We start from the raw sequence: 18,391 nt of genomic DNA on the forward strand, positions 1-18,391 counted from the left end.
TATACCCAGCCCTGCACCGAGGCCTCATCCAATTTCAGTCTAATGATTCGCCGCTACCAGCGAATCCATTGATGGCTGACTTTATCATCTCGCGGAACCCTCGCGGAGCTGCCAAATTTAGCCGTAAATCCGCGGATTTCGCGTTGAATGCAACGGATCAAGCGCCTGATCTGCCACCCGCGCCTCAATGGGCGAATGCAATTTACCGAGGTGTAACAGTCAAACTACGCCTTTCAATACTGCAGTCCCACTTGGCTCGGAGGGGATCGGAGAGGGGGGTTCAGTCCCCCTCCCCCGTCAACCCCTGTCGCGGGTAAATTACTCTGACCGCTCAAACGTAATAGCTACCCGCTACCATGGAGCCCTCCCTGTCTCCATCCCCCCTGTTCCCCATGCAAACGATTCGTTCGTTTCGATGCGTTGATGCTTAATGTGGCTTGCGACTGCCTCGGCCGGTATTGGGTTCGAGCGTGGTGCGAGGGGGCAGATGCCACAATGGAGAGGCGACGCAAAAGTCAAGATACTCTTTTTTCAAAAGTCTGCAACTGTGACAAGGTTAAACAGAAAATTGATATTTTCACCCCAGGATGTCTACCAGTTTTGAAAAACCAAAATTGGGGACTTTCGAGGACTTTTAGGTGACTTTTCCCCCGAAATAATAAGAGAAAGGGAGCTAGTTAGAGCGTTGAAAGGCGTATTTTATACGACTAATTTTACAAGTCATGTTGGACCGATGAAAACGCACGAAAAACCAAGCAACACCTCGGTTATGCCGCGCCGCCGCGGGTAGCGGGAAAATTTGAAAATGCCGGTGTTTAGGGCGATTTTTGTCATTTTTTGGGGGCCTGAACAAGAAAATTGGGGACTTTCGGGGATATCGGGGAGACTCTTCCAAAATCGGGGATAACCGGGGACATTGGGGACTTTTTGGGACCGGTAGACACCCTGGATATTCTACTTTCAAAAGTCTGCAACTGTGACGAGGATTAACAAAAAATTCACATTTTCACCTACATGGGGCAAAATATATTAATATCCCTGGCTCCCGATTTTTTAAAGACTTCTAGTTGTTACGGGCTTCCTGCTACTACACTGGAAAAAAAACACATTGGATCTAGAGTCCAGACTCTTAAAAACATCGACAAGAAAAAATACTCTTGAGTCAATCAGATTTAAGCTTAAATCAAGAACCAAGCCTCGTAATTGGAGCGAATTTCCTTTTGATTTAAGCTAAAATCTGATTGAATCGAGAGTCCTTTTTCTTGTCAATGTTTTCAAGAGTCTGGACTCTAGATCCGATGTGTTTTTTCCCAGTGTGAGTGATAGCCTTTAACGCAGCGTTCAAAACATTATAATAATGATTACCTGGGGTTGATAGTAAGGAGGCATCTCCTTGACGGCTCTCTTGTATACATCAACAGCGTCCTGATAGCGGCCTCGATCAGCGTGGAGGCGGCCCAGGTGGAGGAGGGCCGAGATCCTCGTCAATTCGTGGGTGTGGAGGTCCTTGAGGCCTTCGCCGCTTATGTTGGCGCAGCGGGTCAACACCATCTCGGCCTCCTCGCATCGGCCTAGACTTCCAAGTAACTGTCCAAGGTTCAGGTGGGCCACTGAAACAAACCGTGTTATAACCATTAGTCCATGCATTGCAGGCCAAAAAGACCATTTATAGATCGGCCTCCTTTGGTGTAGTGGTTGTAGCGCTGGCCCTATAACCAAGAGGTCCTGGATTCGATTCCCGGCCAGTTGACCTGAGTTTGATGGTTTCAGACAATGGTCACCTGAGACTGGTGTTTTTTTACATAGATACCAAGATGAACCGTAAGTACCTTGTTCTGTACTGCCGTGCTAAGGAAAAACGCCGTATGAACCTTCAGGCGTTGCCAAATTTCCTTTGATAAAACACGACTTTCCCGGTAATTTTACGAATATTATTTTTCCACTTTTTCAGATAATTTTGTTCGCAATTTCACCCAAAGTTCCTGAAAATTTCGGGCAGGAATATTCTTAAATTTCCTCGAAAATAAACATTTCAGAGAAGGAAATTTGGCAACTCTCGAATGTTCATACGGCGCTCTTCCTTAGCATGGCAGAATGAATAACATTTTTTTTTACCGAGCAATGATTTTTTCTGAAATTAAGAGAAAAAAATTACGAGCTTTAGTTTCCTCAAGTAAAAACTTTGTCGCATTTCAAAGAGCGATTATGTAAGGGTTGCGGCTGGGATAAAGTCGATCCAAATGGAAACGGAAACACGATTCAAAACAGTTACTCGTCTTTGAAGCCAAACGGACAATGTGTTTCAGAATTCAAATCTCGAGAAGCTCAAAATTTTGCGCTACACAAGCCGCGGTAGTATCCATGGCTCTTTTGAGGCAACAGTGTAGGGATCGTATTTCTTTCGAGTGAAGATTCTGCTGAAGCATTTATGCCTCGCCCCGAACACAATAGCACCCGAAGAGAGGGTTAGCGTCATCAAAAGAGGCTAAACGCTGAAATTCCTGCACAAAAGGAAACAGCCCTCGCCTCAATCCCGTCGATAAGGAGGAAATTTATCTCTTTATCTTTCACTGTTTTCGGCAGCAAATCGTCCAAGATGATGCTCTCGAGACCCGGGAGCAGATGATAGTGGCACTCGTAGCTGGGGACGAGGGGTCGGGGTGGTGGGAGGGGGTCCCGAGCTTTGACGTAAATAAACGGTCTATCGATGATTTCGACGCATATTGGTGTGTCATTGTGCCTCCGATATTCCGCCCCAGGGAAAGGCAATTTCCTCTCGTCTTTGGCCCTGACAATCAAACATTCTCGCAGTCCTGCCCTCCTCCTGTCCCCCTCCCCCTCCCCCTCCCCCTCCCCCATCCCGATGGTGCGTCACGTGTGTTTTACATTTTTATGGAGTTTCCGGACTCGATTTCGGACGCCGCACAAAGGATCGAGTCAACGGACGAGGCGAGGTCGGACAAGATTTGGAAACTTTAAAGGCTCATAACTCGGTTCGTACAGCAATTTGAGGTGATAAAAGTGGTTTCATTGGTTTCCTCGTAAAATTTTCTGCTAAAAGAGCCCCTTAAAATTTAAAATGTGACGAATTAAACATCAAAATTTGCAGTTTTAGTCAAAAATTTCGTAACCGCCCTCTGGTTGACTCGATCCACTGTGCGCCGCCGTGTGCGAGAAGTTACGGATGTACCCAGAGACAGTACCTACATTCTAGAGACAGTGGCGTGGCTTGCTTTCCGATATCGATTGATCTGTCATTTAAACCTATGGAAAAGGATCGATAATAGGGTTTTCGCTGCGAACACCTTAATGATCGATTCTTTACCATAGGTTTAAATTACATATCAATCGATATATCGCAATTCACGCCACGCCACTGAGAGACTCCGCACTCCTAGGCCACGCGTTGCATTATTCGTCTCTGTGATAGTGCGAGTTTTTCGTCCCTATATCAAACTCCGCTTTTTTAAACACAGATCGCGAAGAGTAAAAGACGATCAATATTGGATAACATTTTACAATAAGGAACCACTATCTCTGGCTCTCCCATTAAAGCACATATCTGCATAAGGAAACTAGTGGCATGTATGTTGTTTCTAAAATGGGCCAGAAATGGTGGTTCCTTATTGCAAAATGTAAACCGATTCGTTCTCTCGCAGATGTAACTTCATTTCAATGTTGCGAACTTTCCATGAGCGAATATTTGCACCAGGAAACTTTTGGATGTTTACGACTGATAATTTCACGGATTATTCATCTTGATACACTCAAAAACCATCAAAAGTTCGTGTTAAAATTGCCAAGTCATATTCCTGTATAAATTAAAATGCTTCATTTAGTTTATCAGCCTTTGGACAGAGTAACGTCCTTCAGCCGTGTGGAGAACGACGAATTATTTAGGACCAATAAAAATAATATTCCACTTCGAGTTTTTGTTCTTTTTTGTTCTTTTTTTGGGTAAGCAATGCTGGAGGGTATGGATTCGATCGACATGAATCGATTGAAAAATAAAAACGTTTCACGGAGTTGTCGATTGACTCACGGATTTGGTCGATCGGTTCACGTCGATCGAATCGGTGTCAATCGGTTCACGTCGATCGAATCGGTGTCGATCGGTTCACGTCAATCGAATCGGTGTCGATCGGTTCACGTCAATCGAATCGGTGCCGATCGGTTCACGTCGATCGAATCGGTGTCGATTGCTTCACGCCGATCGATTCACGTTTTTATTTTTCAATCGATTCATGTCGATCGAATCCATACCCTCCAGCATTGCATTCCAAGTGTATTACGTTCCGAAAACACCTATGAGGGAAAATAGAGCTTGCGAATCCGGCAATACGAAAACATAACCGTTCCATCGACTTCGAGCCCGAGGTATTGAAATATTCGCGTAAAACTTGATAATTTTCCAAACTGGCGCGATTAATTCTCGGCCAGCGGGTCGATTCTTGACTCGTCGTCGAATGATCATAATCGATTAATCCCTATCTTGGCACTACTATATATCGATCAAAGTCATTCGATAGCGATTCAAGAATCGACCCGCTGGATTCCTACTCGGCCTCCGATTCGGGGACGACGAAGCGTTCTGCTCCTATTGTTCTACATGCCGAATTACCCATCTTCAATTGGATTATGAACGGCTTCACGGCGCCCCGCCGCTCATTCCCTAAATTGACTTAATTATTCTGCAGTGCTATAAGGAAAAACGCCGTATGATCGTTCGAATGTTGCCAAATTTCCTCTCAGAAAATATCTATCTTGAAAAGAGTTATGGATACTCTTCCTCGAAATTTTTAGACATTTTAGATCAAGTTTCGAATAAAATCCTCCGGAAAATCGATAGAGAAATATTCACAACTTTTCCTGAAAATTCGTTGTTTTTAAGGAAATCTGGCAACCTCTGATGGCTCATACGGCGTTATTTCTTAGCACGGCAGTGTTGGACCCCTTGCCCCGACCCGGACTTGAATGAGACCCCTCCTCTTCCTCTTAATTTCGCGCTTTAGCCTCGGGTTCCTTTTATCGCGTTCCTTTAATCCGTTCTGCAGTGTGGTCGCATTTAGATTTTCGTGAGATCTTCCCGACATTTTCGACGGATTTGCTTGTCTAGCAATCGTCATTAGCCAGTGGCGTTATTTGGGAGGGAAAAAGTGAGGGTATGGGAGTTCCTCTCTTCCCTAAACTTGAGGTTAGCCGGCCAGGTTGGCCTAGCGGTCGGCGGGCCTGACACTAGACCAATAGGTGCCGGGTTCGAATCCCGGTAGTGGCAACGGAACTGACGAGTGGATCTGCAGAAACAGATTCTACTCGACCTTAGTCCCCGAAAATTTGAAAGCCGGAGCATGTATGTACCAGATATCCCCATGATGTCCCGTGATGAATTTTTCTTTATGTGCATTGACTGATTTTTCAAGAATAAAATTCAAAGTCGCCGAATTTTCATTGATTGCGATGCAAATCCCTGGTAAAAATTGGCAGTAGAATGTGTGTTCCAAAATACTACAGACCTAAAGCCGGCTGTAAGATTTCCAATAGCTTCTGTAGTCGGCTGTACGATTTCTTATAGCCTTTTATAGCCGATGGCGACTAGGCAACAGCCAGACGATAAAGTTTATGCTAAACGTTACTAAATACGGATACTAGGACTTGGTTAGTTTTTGGCCTACCGCTCTCTTTTTGTGCCGTAGTATCTTGATTTATTTTGCGAGGAAAGTTCCTTACTTTTGAAGGATGCCTATCATTTTTAATATGTTGGAGTGCTTCAAATTTCTTATGATACTATGCAATACCTCTGTTGTGAAATAGTTGCTTTAGACGCCGTGGCACGCTGCGGCGCGGCGGGCGGGCAGAGAGCGCGAAACGCGCATTGGCGCCTACAAACCTAACAGGGATACTCCACGCATTGCGCAATGCGTGAAGTATCCCTGTTGGGTTTGTAGGCGCCAGTGCGTCGCCGCGCAATGCGTTTTAAGGGAAAATATAATGTGCGTAAGTATTAAGGTAGTTCCGTATCAAACTTAATGATTTCAAAAGCACACGAATTTCTACACAATTTCTACACAATTTCTTAAAGCCTATTATAGCCAATGGCGATAAAGTGTAAAGCCCGGCGATAAAGTGTAAAGCCCGGCGATAGGAACTATAGCCCGACTGTATACTTTTTTATAGCTCCGTATAGCCCGGTTATATGATTTGATCCGCTTTCTACAGCCAGCTATATGATTTTCAATAGCCTTCTTTAGTCGGCTATAAGAACTCCTATGATATTTTGAAACGTAGCGCCTATCGCCAATTTTTACTAGGGAAATGGAAATATTTCAGGGCGACTTGGTAATCCTGCGTGTTTTCAATCCGAAGAAATCTTACAAAGTGCGGCTGAGGGAGTAATTAAGGGGTGTCGTTTTGCACTGAGCTTTCAAAAACACCCGTTTCTTGGAACGGGTCCATTGTAATCTAGAAGAGTTTGAAGCCGGCTCCGAACAAGAGAGTCGTAAGCAACGGAGTTCCGTGTATTGGAATCCTCAGTCGTGATATTGGAGTGTGTTTGCTGGCGAGTGAAGTTCCCTAAAAGCGGTAATTATCCAAAATTGGGTTAGTGACATCATAATGATCATCACCCTTATTGCGGTGAGAGAACTTGCTCTGAATTTTGATCAAATCATCATTCAGTCGTCTGATGTCAAAAAGACTCCTTTAACAGCTTCAAATTAATGCCGAAAATCACTGAACGCATACATTCACCATTCGATATGAGAAATATGAAGTGACTAGGGGGCTCCGCCCCCTTGCTGCATCGCGGCTCGACCCCGAGGACGCTTTGCGGCCAGCGAACTCGTCGAAATCGTCAGTTGGCGGTTAATGAGTAAATCATTTTAATTGAATAACAAAACGATGTTTCAAAGAAAAATTTCCCTCCAAACAATATTCTAAAGACTTTCTCCACACTCTGAATTTTGATTCCTTCTTTGGAATTCTACATTTGGACCGTCTTACTCTCCTTCCTCACCCATCCATCGAGCGTCTTAAAAACGATTTTATTAAAATAGAGAGGATATCATGCGTTCGCTTCATTTAAGCTGTATCTCAGGGGTACGAAATTGCTAAAAATTATATCTCAACGTAAGGGTTCAATTTTTTGCAAAAACCACAAGCGAAGTCAAGCTTTTCATCCAAAATCCGTGCGATTTCTCAACCTCAGTTTACACCCGATATATTGTCACCTTGAAAAGAGTGACACCAGGCGTTAAAAATTTGCACCGTCTCAAATCGAGCCACGGGTTTCGACACCCTTGATTCAATCAGATTTAAGCTTAAATCAAGAACCAAGCCTCTTAATTTGAGCGGATTTCCTTTCGATTTAAGCTTAAATCTGATTGAATCAAGAGTCCTTCTTCTTGTCAATGTTTTCAAGAGTCTGGACTCTAGATCCAATGTGTTTTTTTTTCCCAGTGTTTCATCATCCGGCGGGTTTTGCCTAACGCTCACGGCGCAAGATGCATAGGCAGATTAGGTTTTTTTTCGAGGCTGATCGGCGCCCGAGTGACTTTTAATCGAACTCCGGCGCAACGGCCGTAATTGCAGAGCTCGAAAATTCGCGCGTTGCCATGGCGATCCAGGATCACCGGGGGAGGGGGGGGGGGGGTTCGTTAAACCGGGATCAATTTATTTAATACCGAGTGCCGAGAGAAGTTCTTGGGGGTAAGTTGGCCGGTCTGCCGTCGAAAGGGCGCGACGCAATGCCCACGTGAGCCCTGGAAAACGCGGAGCTGGGCGGACGGCGGGCTCATCTTGAATTACGGTTTGAGGTCCTCGGGGCGACGGTGCGAGGAGTTTACGAAAGTAGGAAGATGAATCAATTACCGAGAGTAAAGCGGTGTTTAGCAATAATGGGCGGCGTGGGAGGCGGGCGGGCGGGAATCATTGAAGATAGTCAAAGTTGTAATTAAAAGATAATTAGCACTTTCCAGGATGAGCGGCGGCGACGCGGGCACTTAAGCAGCTGCTCGCGGGGTGCGAGGAAGTGACGCGAGGTGGCGCTGTAGTACTATTTTCAGCACTCAAACGCAGGGATGCGAAATTCCTATCGATGCAAAATGGAAATGAAGCGCATCTTCGCTGTCGATCGGTCGAGCGAGGATCGCAGGTGTGTTCCGCGCTTCGTCGAGGCATCGGGGCTCATCATAATTATGAACATTTTAGGATTTATTTTTGACCCCAAGGGGGCCGTTGCAAGTGTAACATAACGCATTTAGGGGGAGGAGGATTTCAGGTACCTTCCTCCGCGTTGCGAAGAGGAAAAAGGGGTCAAATGAAATGTGGCTTCACCGCTTCAAAGTTTCAAATTTCTGAGAAAAATTAGAAAAACACAAAAAAGTTAATTCGCTGATATCTTTGTGCAGTCAGTGGCGAAAACTCAAGAAGTAGTGCAAGATGGACAGGAAATAATCCTAATTTTTTCCATGAATTCTCATATATATATGAGTCGCTTTTATCCATGCGCTATCTATGATAGGCTCGGAACTCGTCGTTCCGAGGTTGCCAGATCGCTTCGCCCTACTCTTCTTTCCTCTGTCCTATTTCTCTCTCTATTCTATTTGCTCCCCTAGCTATTGGAGACCGCAACAAATGGCGCTCTTTGGCGCTGTGCGACGCCTAATCGCCACAAAGCTCGGTCTTCCCACAGGTCATCAGGGAGTTGACAATCTCTTATCTCATTTAACACCCCCTGTCGCCAACCTCTCACTGGGCGTCCCCTACGTCTCCTCCCAGGAGGAACCCAATCAAGCATCTTTTTTGGCAGCCTCTCTTCCGTCATCCTATTGACATGACCATACCAAACAAGTTGTTTGGTCATGACGTCGAACACGATGTCATTTTCGACTTCCATTATCTGACGCACTCTATCATTACGGACCCGATCTCTCCTAGAAATTCCTGCTGACCTTCTCCAGAAATCCATCTCCGTTGCTCTTAGCATATCCTGTGTCCGTTTCTTCAGCTGCCAAACTTCACATCCGTATGTTAATATACTTTTGACTACAGCGTTGTATATCCTCCTCTTGTTATCTTTGGAAATCCGCTGATCCCAGAGGATTCCATTTAAAATCGCTATAGCCTTCCTTGCTAAGGTGTTCCTTTCCCTGATAGCTTGATCCGTCCTTCCATCCTGGGTCAACCGCACTCCCAAGTACTTAAAGTGCTCGCAGCCTTTGATCTGCTGCCCATCCTCCAACTCAATGCTTTGCTGATCACCGCCAAAAGTCATCTTCTCAGATTTGGATATGCTGACTTCCAGACCCCACTTCCGATACTCTTCTACTAGCTTGCGCATCATGTATTCCGCGTCATCTTGATCTTGAGCAACCACCACCTGGTCATCAGCAAAGCACAGAGTAAACAGAGTTTCGAGATCACCCAAAGGGACACCCATACCAGAGCATTTCTTTTTCCATTCTTTTAGCACGCACTCGAGATAAATTTTAAATAATGTTGGCGACAAACAACATCCCTGTTTTAAACCCTTAGTCACATAAAATCCCGCTGACAACCCCCCATGGCACTTAACTTTGGTAAAACTCCCTTTATAAAATCGCTTAACAGCGTCAATCAACCCCCCGTTAAAATTCGATGTTTCCAAGGCCTCCCAAAGTTTCACCAACGGCACGCTGTCATACGCCTTCTGGAGATCCACAAAAATTAAATGCAGTTCCTGAGCTACGGCCATTTTCTTCTCAATGACCTGGACAATAACAAAGAGGTGATCTATCGTAAACCTGCCAGCTCTAAAACCAGCCTGCTCCTCTGCTTCGTGATCCAGCCATTCGTCCTCGATCTTCGCTTTCAGTATCTTCCCGTACACTTTGCTTATTGTCCCGGTCACTGAGAGCCCCCGGTAGTTGTTACAGTCGTCCTTCCTTCCCTTCTTTTTGTAGATGGCCTTGATCCAAGACTCCTTCCACTCCCTTGGTACCTCGTCACCCCTGATGCATTGTTGCATCAGTTTTCTGAGGCACTCAAAGAGCTTGGCAGTCCCGTACTTGACCAACTCGACAGGAATCCCACCAGGACCCGGTGCTTTGTCATTAATTAGCTCTTTAACCGCTTTAATTATGTCACAAGTGTGGATCTCCAAGTTGTTCATTCTTCCGTTGTCCGTGCTGTTGTCTCGAAACTCTGGGCGCCTTTCCGTCAAAAGATCTTTAAAATGATCCTCCAGTTTTTTAAGTGATATCGGAGAAACGATGTCGCGCTTCATGTCTCTACGTAAACCTTTAATTAACTTCCAGCTCTCAGCACTTTTTCTCCCCCCTAGGTAGGTGTTAATTCTAGAACAGTTGCTTTCCCAAGCTTCATTCTTCTTCCGTGTTATGAGGCTCCTAACTTTAGACTGAGCTTTCCTGTAAGCAACTTTATCTTCAGTCTTTTTAGACGACAGAAATATAAGGTGTTTTTGCCTCTTAAGATTTATCTCGTCTTCAATTTCTTCATCCCACCAGTAAGGATGCTGGTATTTATTACTGGTTTTGTGAACACCTAGGGCTTCTTTCGCTGCAGAGTGGATACAATCTTTGATGAACTGATACTGCTCTTCCGTGGTACCCGAGAGTCCATCCCCCAGCTTCTCATCTAAGCGTTTCCGATACAGAGCCTTGACACTAGGGTGCTCCAAACTTTCGATGTTATACCATACTTCATGATTTTGCGTTCCCTGACTCTGCTGTTGCTCAGGCATTGGCTCTTTATCTTTAATCCCTTTAACGGGAAACGCTATATCTGCTCGGAGGAAATGATGATCACTGCCGCAAGAGAGTCCCCTGCACACTCTAACTTGCTGCAATTTCAACTTAGTAGTGTGCTTTACAATTACATAATCGATGATGGATTTCAATCCTCGCGTTCGCTGGACCCAGGTATACTTATGGATGTCTTTGTGTTGAAAAAAGCCATTCAAAATTTTCATCTCAGTTTGAGAACAAATTGAGATGAGCCGATCACCGTTATCATTAACAGCATCCTCCCCAAACGGTCCAACAACTTTACAGTTTACTCGTCGTCCCGTTCTGCTGTTCAAATCACCCATAAGAATGGCTTCCCTGCCAGCACCAACGTTCAGTATTTCATCATTCAGATCTTCGAAGAATTGGTCCTTACATGCGACAGTGGCATCATCATTTACACCGTATACTCCGAGCAGCGTGATCTTATGTCCGTACAGGTTAAGGTTCATTTTGATAATGCGCTGGTTGACGGCCTCCCAAGTGCCCACGAACTTACGTAGGCTTCTCCGCAAAAGTATTGCTACTCCTTGCTGAGCACGCTGATCTTTGGCTACGCCGCTGTAGAATAGATCATAGTCACCGTAATTCTCTGACCCGTGCCCTTTTTTCTTGGTCTCAGTAAGAACAGCGACATCCACTCCAAGTTTCTGAATCTCCGATATCACTTCCGGTAACTTATTTGAAATGCCTTGGACATTCCACGTCCCAAATACCATTGTCCGTTTTCTCAATTTTTGTCGACGTGTCCGTTTAGTTCTAGTGGTACCGAGGCTTGTATTGTTAGGTCGTTTAACAGTAAAACTTTTTACAAGTACCGGGGAGTTAGCCCGATGACTCAACCCCCAACCTGGAGGACCAGGGTTTGATTTCGGAGTTGCCTCTCCTAGACAGGTTGCTTTCACTTCAGCTCAGAGCCCTGTCTGCCCTTCTAGCAGGTGGTTCATACGCCCAGAGGCCGGTGACCATCTCCACTGCCCCCTTTGAGGCAGGGGCTACCAGCTGGGGTCCGCAGGATTGCTAAACCTGTGACAACAGTCCCCCATACGGGCCAATTCTCATATTTCCTTATATTCCTTGCAATTTATGCACATCAATATTTTCCAATTTTTCGGCAACACAACTGTAAGGACACCGGACGGACACCGTCAGTTCTTGATCGGCAAGCGATCAAATGTGAAGTCAACAGGAGGAATAGGGGCAGAGTAGGCAACTATTCGTGCACCACTTCCGCAAATTGCCTATTCGGCTAAATGTAGGCGTTTCTTCGCTCCAACTTACGAAAGAGCCACGAACGTGAGACAAAGTTGCGTTAAGCAATCGCAAAAACGGGTTGACGTACAATTATATGAAGGATGCTTAAAAATTCAAGTTTCTCGACTCCCCAAAAAAATCTCAAGATGTTTTCAAAATATTGCGATATCCAAAAGTTCAACTTTTCACAGAAGTTTGAAACAATTTCTGGTTTCTTCAAACATCAGCAAGTCCTAGGACAATCTAACACTCCACGAAAAGTTTGAAAACTTCTTTAAGTCAAATCCGAAAGAATTATTCAACGCCTCCACTCTCTTTTTAAAGAAAACCCTTAAATCTGAAATAAAACAAAAAAATTTTAGAATATTTGAAAGCCTCAAAATTAATGTTAAAAAATAAGTATTAATTAAAAATTAAAGTTGAAAAGTTAAAAGAATTTCTGAATTAAAAAATCTTTTAATTCTTGGAATATCTCTCTATAGGTTGATTTGAATATTTTCTCGAGCCCCTAAAAAAAAAACTTCGAAAATTCAAGACTCTAAAGACTTCCAAAAACCTGATAATGCCTCGAAACTTGTAGACAATCTTTCAACTCTTATCAAATCTTTAAAGTTTAAAAAACATTTCCAAAATCTCTCCGAAGTTTTTACAATTCTAAAAATTCAGAATCCAAAAAAACCTTAAACCTTCGAAAAAATCCTCAAATTCTCGACCGACCCGAGATAGAAAGGAAGGTCATCTGCAGCGTTAAGACGAAGTAATGTCGGCACGGGGGACCCCGGTAACAATTAGAATAATTGCTAGCGCGGGTCGGCGGGCGATTAGATGAAGAACATCCCGACAAAACTGCACTAATCGAGTTAATTAATTATTTAGTGAGGATATTTTGGAGCCGGCTGGTAAGCCGGGTGGGCCCTTGGCGGAAATTGATTTTGCACGGGAGGAGAGCCCTGAGGCCCGCGCCCGGAAACGCCATTTTAATTGAAACAAATGTCCCTCGGATGGAAATGAAAATATATATTAGCGTCATCCAGAATCGCGCTTCATCTTCGCCTATTCCGAATCCGCCGTCTTAAAAAGCAAACAAGACCATTTTTTACGAGCCGTGAAGTACACGAAGTTCATGCAAACACGGGCTCGTCTTAAAATGGATTTGTTCCCTTTTTGAAAAGAGCTGATGCTTGCTTTTAAACTCGTCTTCACTGGCTCTACTGCCGTGCTAAGGAAGAACGCCGTATGAACATTCGAGAATTGCCAAATTTCCCTCGATAAAATGTTTATTTTTGAGAAAAATTGTGAATATTTTCCCTTGAAATTTTTGGACACTTTAGATAAAATTACAAACAAAATTATCTGAGAAATCGGCAGAAATACATTCAAAAATTTTCCTGAAAATTTGTGTTTTGCCAGAGGAAATTTGGCAACGCCTGAAGGCTCATACGGCGTTTTTCCTTAGCACGGCAGTCTACCTCGGAGTCGAAACAAGAGGTCGTCTACAACGGGAATGTTCTCGTTTAGCCTTGATTTGTCACCTGATAAAACTTTTCTTATTTTCTTCCCGCTTTTTTTCTCCGTCCGCTCCTCGATGAAGTTATTTTAAGGAAGGGTCGCGGCCCGGGCTAAACCACCCCGAGGGTCGGCCTGATGGTTGTCTGAGTTGTCATATTTTTTCGAGCGGATATCTCCCGCGCTACAAGCACCGCGCCCATGAAGGAAAATAAGCAGAGGAATATATTTTCATCTGGAATAGCCGCATTGCATACTGTGTCGCCGAATTTCCTCTCATGTTTCATTTCCTTGGCGAAAAACTAAACGACATACTACTAGCATAAAAAGTAAATTTTCTACAAAGAGCCTTTGTTTTTTCTACTGAAAGGCCGTTCACGTAGTACGTAAGCTACTTAATGGGGAAGAGTTCTGAACTTGCCTTCCGGGGGTAGGGGTGTAAGCCCAGCTTTAATGAAGCTTCCTACTTAAAAAAAAAAATCTAGTAAAAACAATTGTTTCCAAAAAAATTTCAGTCCTCCATCGCTTTCCCTGAAACATAATAAGAGGGAGTCAGGCAAGTCTTGCTTAGTTCCAAAAAACGAATTTAGGGTTCGACTGACAGGGGTTGCTTCAGAAGGCAAGATGGTAGGGGTTGCAAAGATGGGCCAACATGCCTTACGTTATATTTTAACGGCCTCTCACTGGCTCCAGTCCAGAAAAGGTGCATCGTCGAAAAACTCGTCAAAAGTCATGTTTTCTCTGAGATGAAAAAATCAACCAATCAGCATCACGCTATATTTGATGCGATTCTCCTTTCCTCTGGAAACTGCACGAAATGAAATACTGGTAATTTTAAGAGGTGGAGGTCAGCACTTCAGCAGGAATTACTTTTACGGGAAATTCTCAAACAGCAAGTGAGAAAAAATCCCCGGGATTGAGTTTTCAGACCGGTCATTTTTCTTTTTCCTGGCTGATACTAGTGTTTTAGCGAGTTTGTTGGCAACCCTCGGCGTTACCTTGCCGCTCAAAATTTATATTTGTTTTACACCAGGGCGAGCATCGAGTTGATGAGGTGAAATAAACCGTTTGCCGAGCGGAATTCATTTCGCGGCGTTTTTAAATAACCATTTTACCGCGAGTTGAAAAATAAATATTCCGGGCAAACGTTTATCGCCATATGAATCGGCTCTCGGGTCTGGCAAAGAAAGCCTTTGGAATCGCGGAGTTATTCCGGAACCGAGCCACGGGCAGGCGCGCCCCGGGAATTTTATTAAAATCGGCTCCTTCTCCCGCTCTGATTCTGGAAAAAACTAATGATTTCAAACTGTACAAAGCGGATTTTTTTCATTCCTGCGCAGAAAACAACGTCCGGCATTCATGCTTTGACGGAGTGCTCGTATTGTAATTTGTGGGCTGGATTTAAGTTAGTTTGTTTGTACCTTGCCGGCGCAAGGAAAATATGTATCGCTGCGATGAAAGGTTTAATTGATGTGTTGCGAATATTCTTTTTCCCCCATTAAAAAACCGTCAAAATATCTTTTTGATATTGGTCTACGAGGTTACACGTTGGTCAGTCTCCTCGCCAATATCCAGTGCACCGAGGAAATATTATTCTAACGCGAGATCGAACAATCGTGCCAAACACACTCGTAGTGTGGCCGGCGCGGCGTTAAACATATATTAGCCCCTGCAAGACTTCAGGAATACTTCACGCATTGCGCCAAACAGAGCGGTCGGCGTAAAGCCCGTATTAGCGCCTACAAGACTGCATGAATACTTCTCGCATAGCGCCAAACACAGTGCAGTCGGTCAGTTGGCGTGAAACGCATGTTGGTGCCTACAAGACTGTTACACTGTAGGAATGCTGTAGGACTGCGTGTCATCATTCTTGACTTTCTGTTCCAGTTTTTACTATAATGAAAGGGAAAATATGTATCCGCATTGGAACGATTCAGAGTCTCGGATGATTTTTACTTATAATATAATTAAATAAAACTTGAAAGTGGTGCATAATGTTGCGATCAGAGATAAATATACGCTTTCTTTCGGGTGCACCCGTCTGGTTTTGAATTCATTCATCCCTTAAAAAACTTGATCATGGTTGTCCTACAATTTTTTACGTGTAGTTTATTTTAGTGGTTGGCGGCCGCGTAGTAGCCACAGGCCCTTATTTGGACGTATTTATGCTAAAAGGAGATATGTGCAAGTGGAAAGATGGGGTGTGCTCGTTAGTTGGGTCATAAGAAACAATGTGGTCAGTGGATATAGCTCCTTTTGAGAAAATTGAGAAGCGGGATTTGACATTAAATCAAAAGGAGCTAAACGGCAAAATATGCTAACTCATGAGCCGCGGGCATGGCAAGAGAGCCTTGTGCACAGGGCTCACGAGTTACAGCGCCCCGACGACCATCTCCCCGTCGTTAGAGTGCGCACTCATTGCCGCTGACGTCACTGGCGCACAATATTCCCCATTCATTCTTATGGCCCGACCACTAACGAGCACACCCCATCTTTCCACTTGCACATATCTCCTTTTCGCATAAATACGTCCATTTCACTTCTTAAAGGTCTGTGAAAGCTCTCTAGGCCATTCGTGCTGCGAGGGTTAATCCATCGAAGAGAGACATGACCGTAAGTGAGGAGGGAACGATCAGTCTTCCACGATCTAGTTATCTACCACAAACTACAAACTACCAAGATTGCTAGATTAACGCTTCCTCATTGAATATTGTATATTCGCGCAAACATGTGAGTTTTTAGTACAAGAAAAATTCGCGCAATCCTATGCATCTCCAAAAAGGTAAAAAAAGGGGTATTCGCGAAATCGTATTGCAGCCTTAAAATGCATCGAGCGTTCCTATTTTTATGGGGGAAATATGAAAACTTGAATAATGCAAACCAACAGGTGACAAGTCTCTTGGCGTGCATTCGAGGAAAAGCATCAGTGATATTCAACAATAGAGAGCTAACTTATAATCTCATGATAGAACTTTCAGATGATTATATCATGTTTTGTGAGTAGAACTTACATGCTAATGAGCTCCTAAACTGGATGGCTAATTCGTAGCTCCGGATGGCATCGTCAAACTGATGTCTGCTTTGATACAAAAGTCCTCTGAAACAAAGAAAATATCATAGATATTACTGATAAATTCGTAAAATTCCGTGATTTATTGTTCAGGTATCGCTTGAAAATATAAGGGTTGATCTTGGATTTTATTTTTTCCAGTGCGCCACCACATTGGTTACTCATATTGTGAGAGAGAGAGATGTCCCTTTGTCACCTTCCGGCCAAAATATCACAAGCTCCGTGCGACGATTCAGAATTTCCACCGCCATTTTCTTTTTTATACGAAGAAATTGTTGCTTAAATCTCTTTGAAAATCTCGCTTAATTTTATCGGCAGCACGAAGAAAATTTAGCGAAATTTTCGGACAGCTTTGTTGAATAATTTCTCTGAAAAAAAAAAAAAAAAAATGACGGCGGAAATTTTGAAACGTCGCATGGCGCTTGTGATACTCAGGCTGGAAGGTGACGACTTAAAAAATTAAAGCAAAACCAAACTGGAAAGACATCGGCCATCCCTCGCGGGGATCGGTATTCAATGCGTGTTAATTTGACTACACTTTGTGACACGGAACTAATATTTTTTGCACATTTAAGAAACATCGTGTGTGCCACTTGGTTCCCCGTGCAGATAGGTGTTTTCATGGACGAGCTGGAAATGATAGGTCTTTATTTCAAACTACTGTTCAATTTGGCAACGTCGACGATGCGGGCTAATTACCGAGTTGAGGTTTGCGCGGTGTTCTGTCATTACGTATTACGCGGACGTTTGTTCAAGCCCCTAATCATCACCCCATTGAAACTGTATTACGCTGCCGTTTGACCGGCGTAACGCGGCGGGGCTAATGATAACACATGCAGGCTCCGGCTGTTGGTCCTGCTTGCACCGTTCATGTTCAGCGCCGCGTCACGCCGAGCCCGTAACAAGCACCTGCATTGTTCCTGGATATGCAACCCGCGTTGCCTCGCCGCTGTATCTCAACGAGCGTGGTGCACCTTCACCTTATGCGCAGTAAATTCTCAGATCGACGTGCTTCAAAATTTTGATAAATTCGAAGTATCCACTGGAAAAAAAAACATTGGATCTAGGGTCCAGACTCTTAAAAACATCGACAAGAAAAAGTACTCTTGATTCAATCAGAATCTAGCTTAAATCAAGAACCAAGCCTCTTAATTTAAGCGGATTTCCTTTTGATTCAAGCAAAAATCCGATTGAATCAAGAGTATTTTTTCTTGTCAATGTTTTCAAGAGTCTGGATTCTAGATCAAATGTGTTTTTTTTCCAGTGTCGGCCTTTGGATCGATCATTAAAAAACTTTCCAACCAACAATTCATTATTCCTCTTCAAGTTCTTATCTGAGTCGCTAGAGCGCTGCAATGACACCATTGAATAACTCATAAATGAGCCCTAATGTTCTAATTTCACGATGCAAAAGGCAGATCAATTTTGTTGCAATTTTTGACGGCGTGGAAAGTAAAAATGCAAAAATTTAAAATGGACCACTAGACAGGGTACGAATTTTAGCATTCTAATACATGTTTCCAAACCAAAATTTCACGTAGAACACGATTCGCGCAACAAAAGTTACTGAAACCAACTCTTAGCGAAGATATTAACGTTTTTATTTCACATTAGTTACGAGGAATTTGAACTAGCCGCTCACAAGAAACTCAAAGCTCTACGTGAGTCAAATCGCGCACTACAATGGTTTCAGCAAGCTTCTCAATCGAGCAATGTTCATTTCCCACCATGTGTTGTTCAAACTATAAGTAATTTGCTATAGCTGAGCCAAAGCGTCAAG

The 18,391-nt window shown here is 43.8% G+C and overlaps 1 protein-coding gene across 7 annotated transcripts in view; it reads right to left on the reverse strand.

Moving 5' to 3' along the window:
* LOC109034364 (protein O-mannosyl-transferase TMTC2) overlaps positions 1-18,391 on the reverse strand; it is a 317,481-nt gene that overhangs the window by 9,770 nt on the left and 289,320 nt on the right. For all 7 annotated transcript variants that reach the window (XM_072299402.1, XM_072299404.1, XM_072299400.1 and 4 more), the window contains 2 exons: positions 16,553-16,638; positions 1,366-1,610 (listed from right to left, as the gene is read on the reverse strand). In XM_072299402.1, coding sequence (XP_072155503.1) covers positions 1,366-1,610; positions 16,553-16,638 — 331 coding nt within the window. The remainder of the gene's footprint in view (positions 1-1,365; positions 1,611-16,552; positions 16,639-18,391) is intronic.

The sequence above is a fragment of the Bemisia tabaci genome, chromosome 4 (genome assembly GCF_918797505.1).
Source record: "Bemisia tabaci chromosome 4, PGI_BMITA_v3".
Taxonomy (NCBI): domain Eukaryota; kingdom Metazoa; phylum Arthropoda; class Insecta; order Hemiptera; family Aleyrodidae; genus Bemisia; species Bemisia tabaci.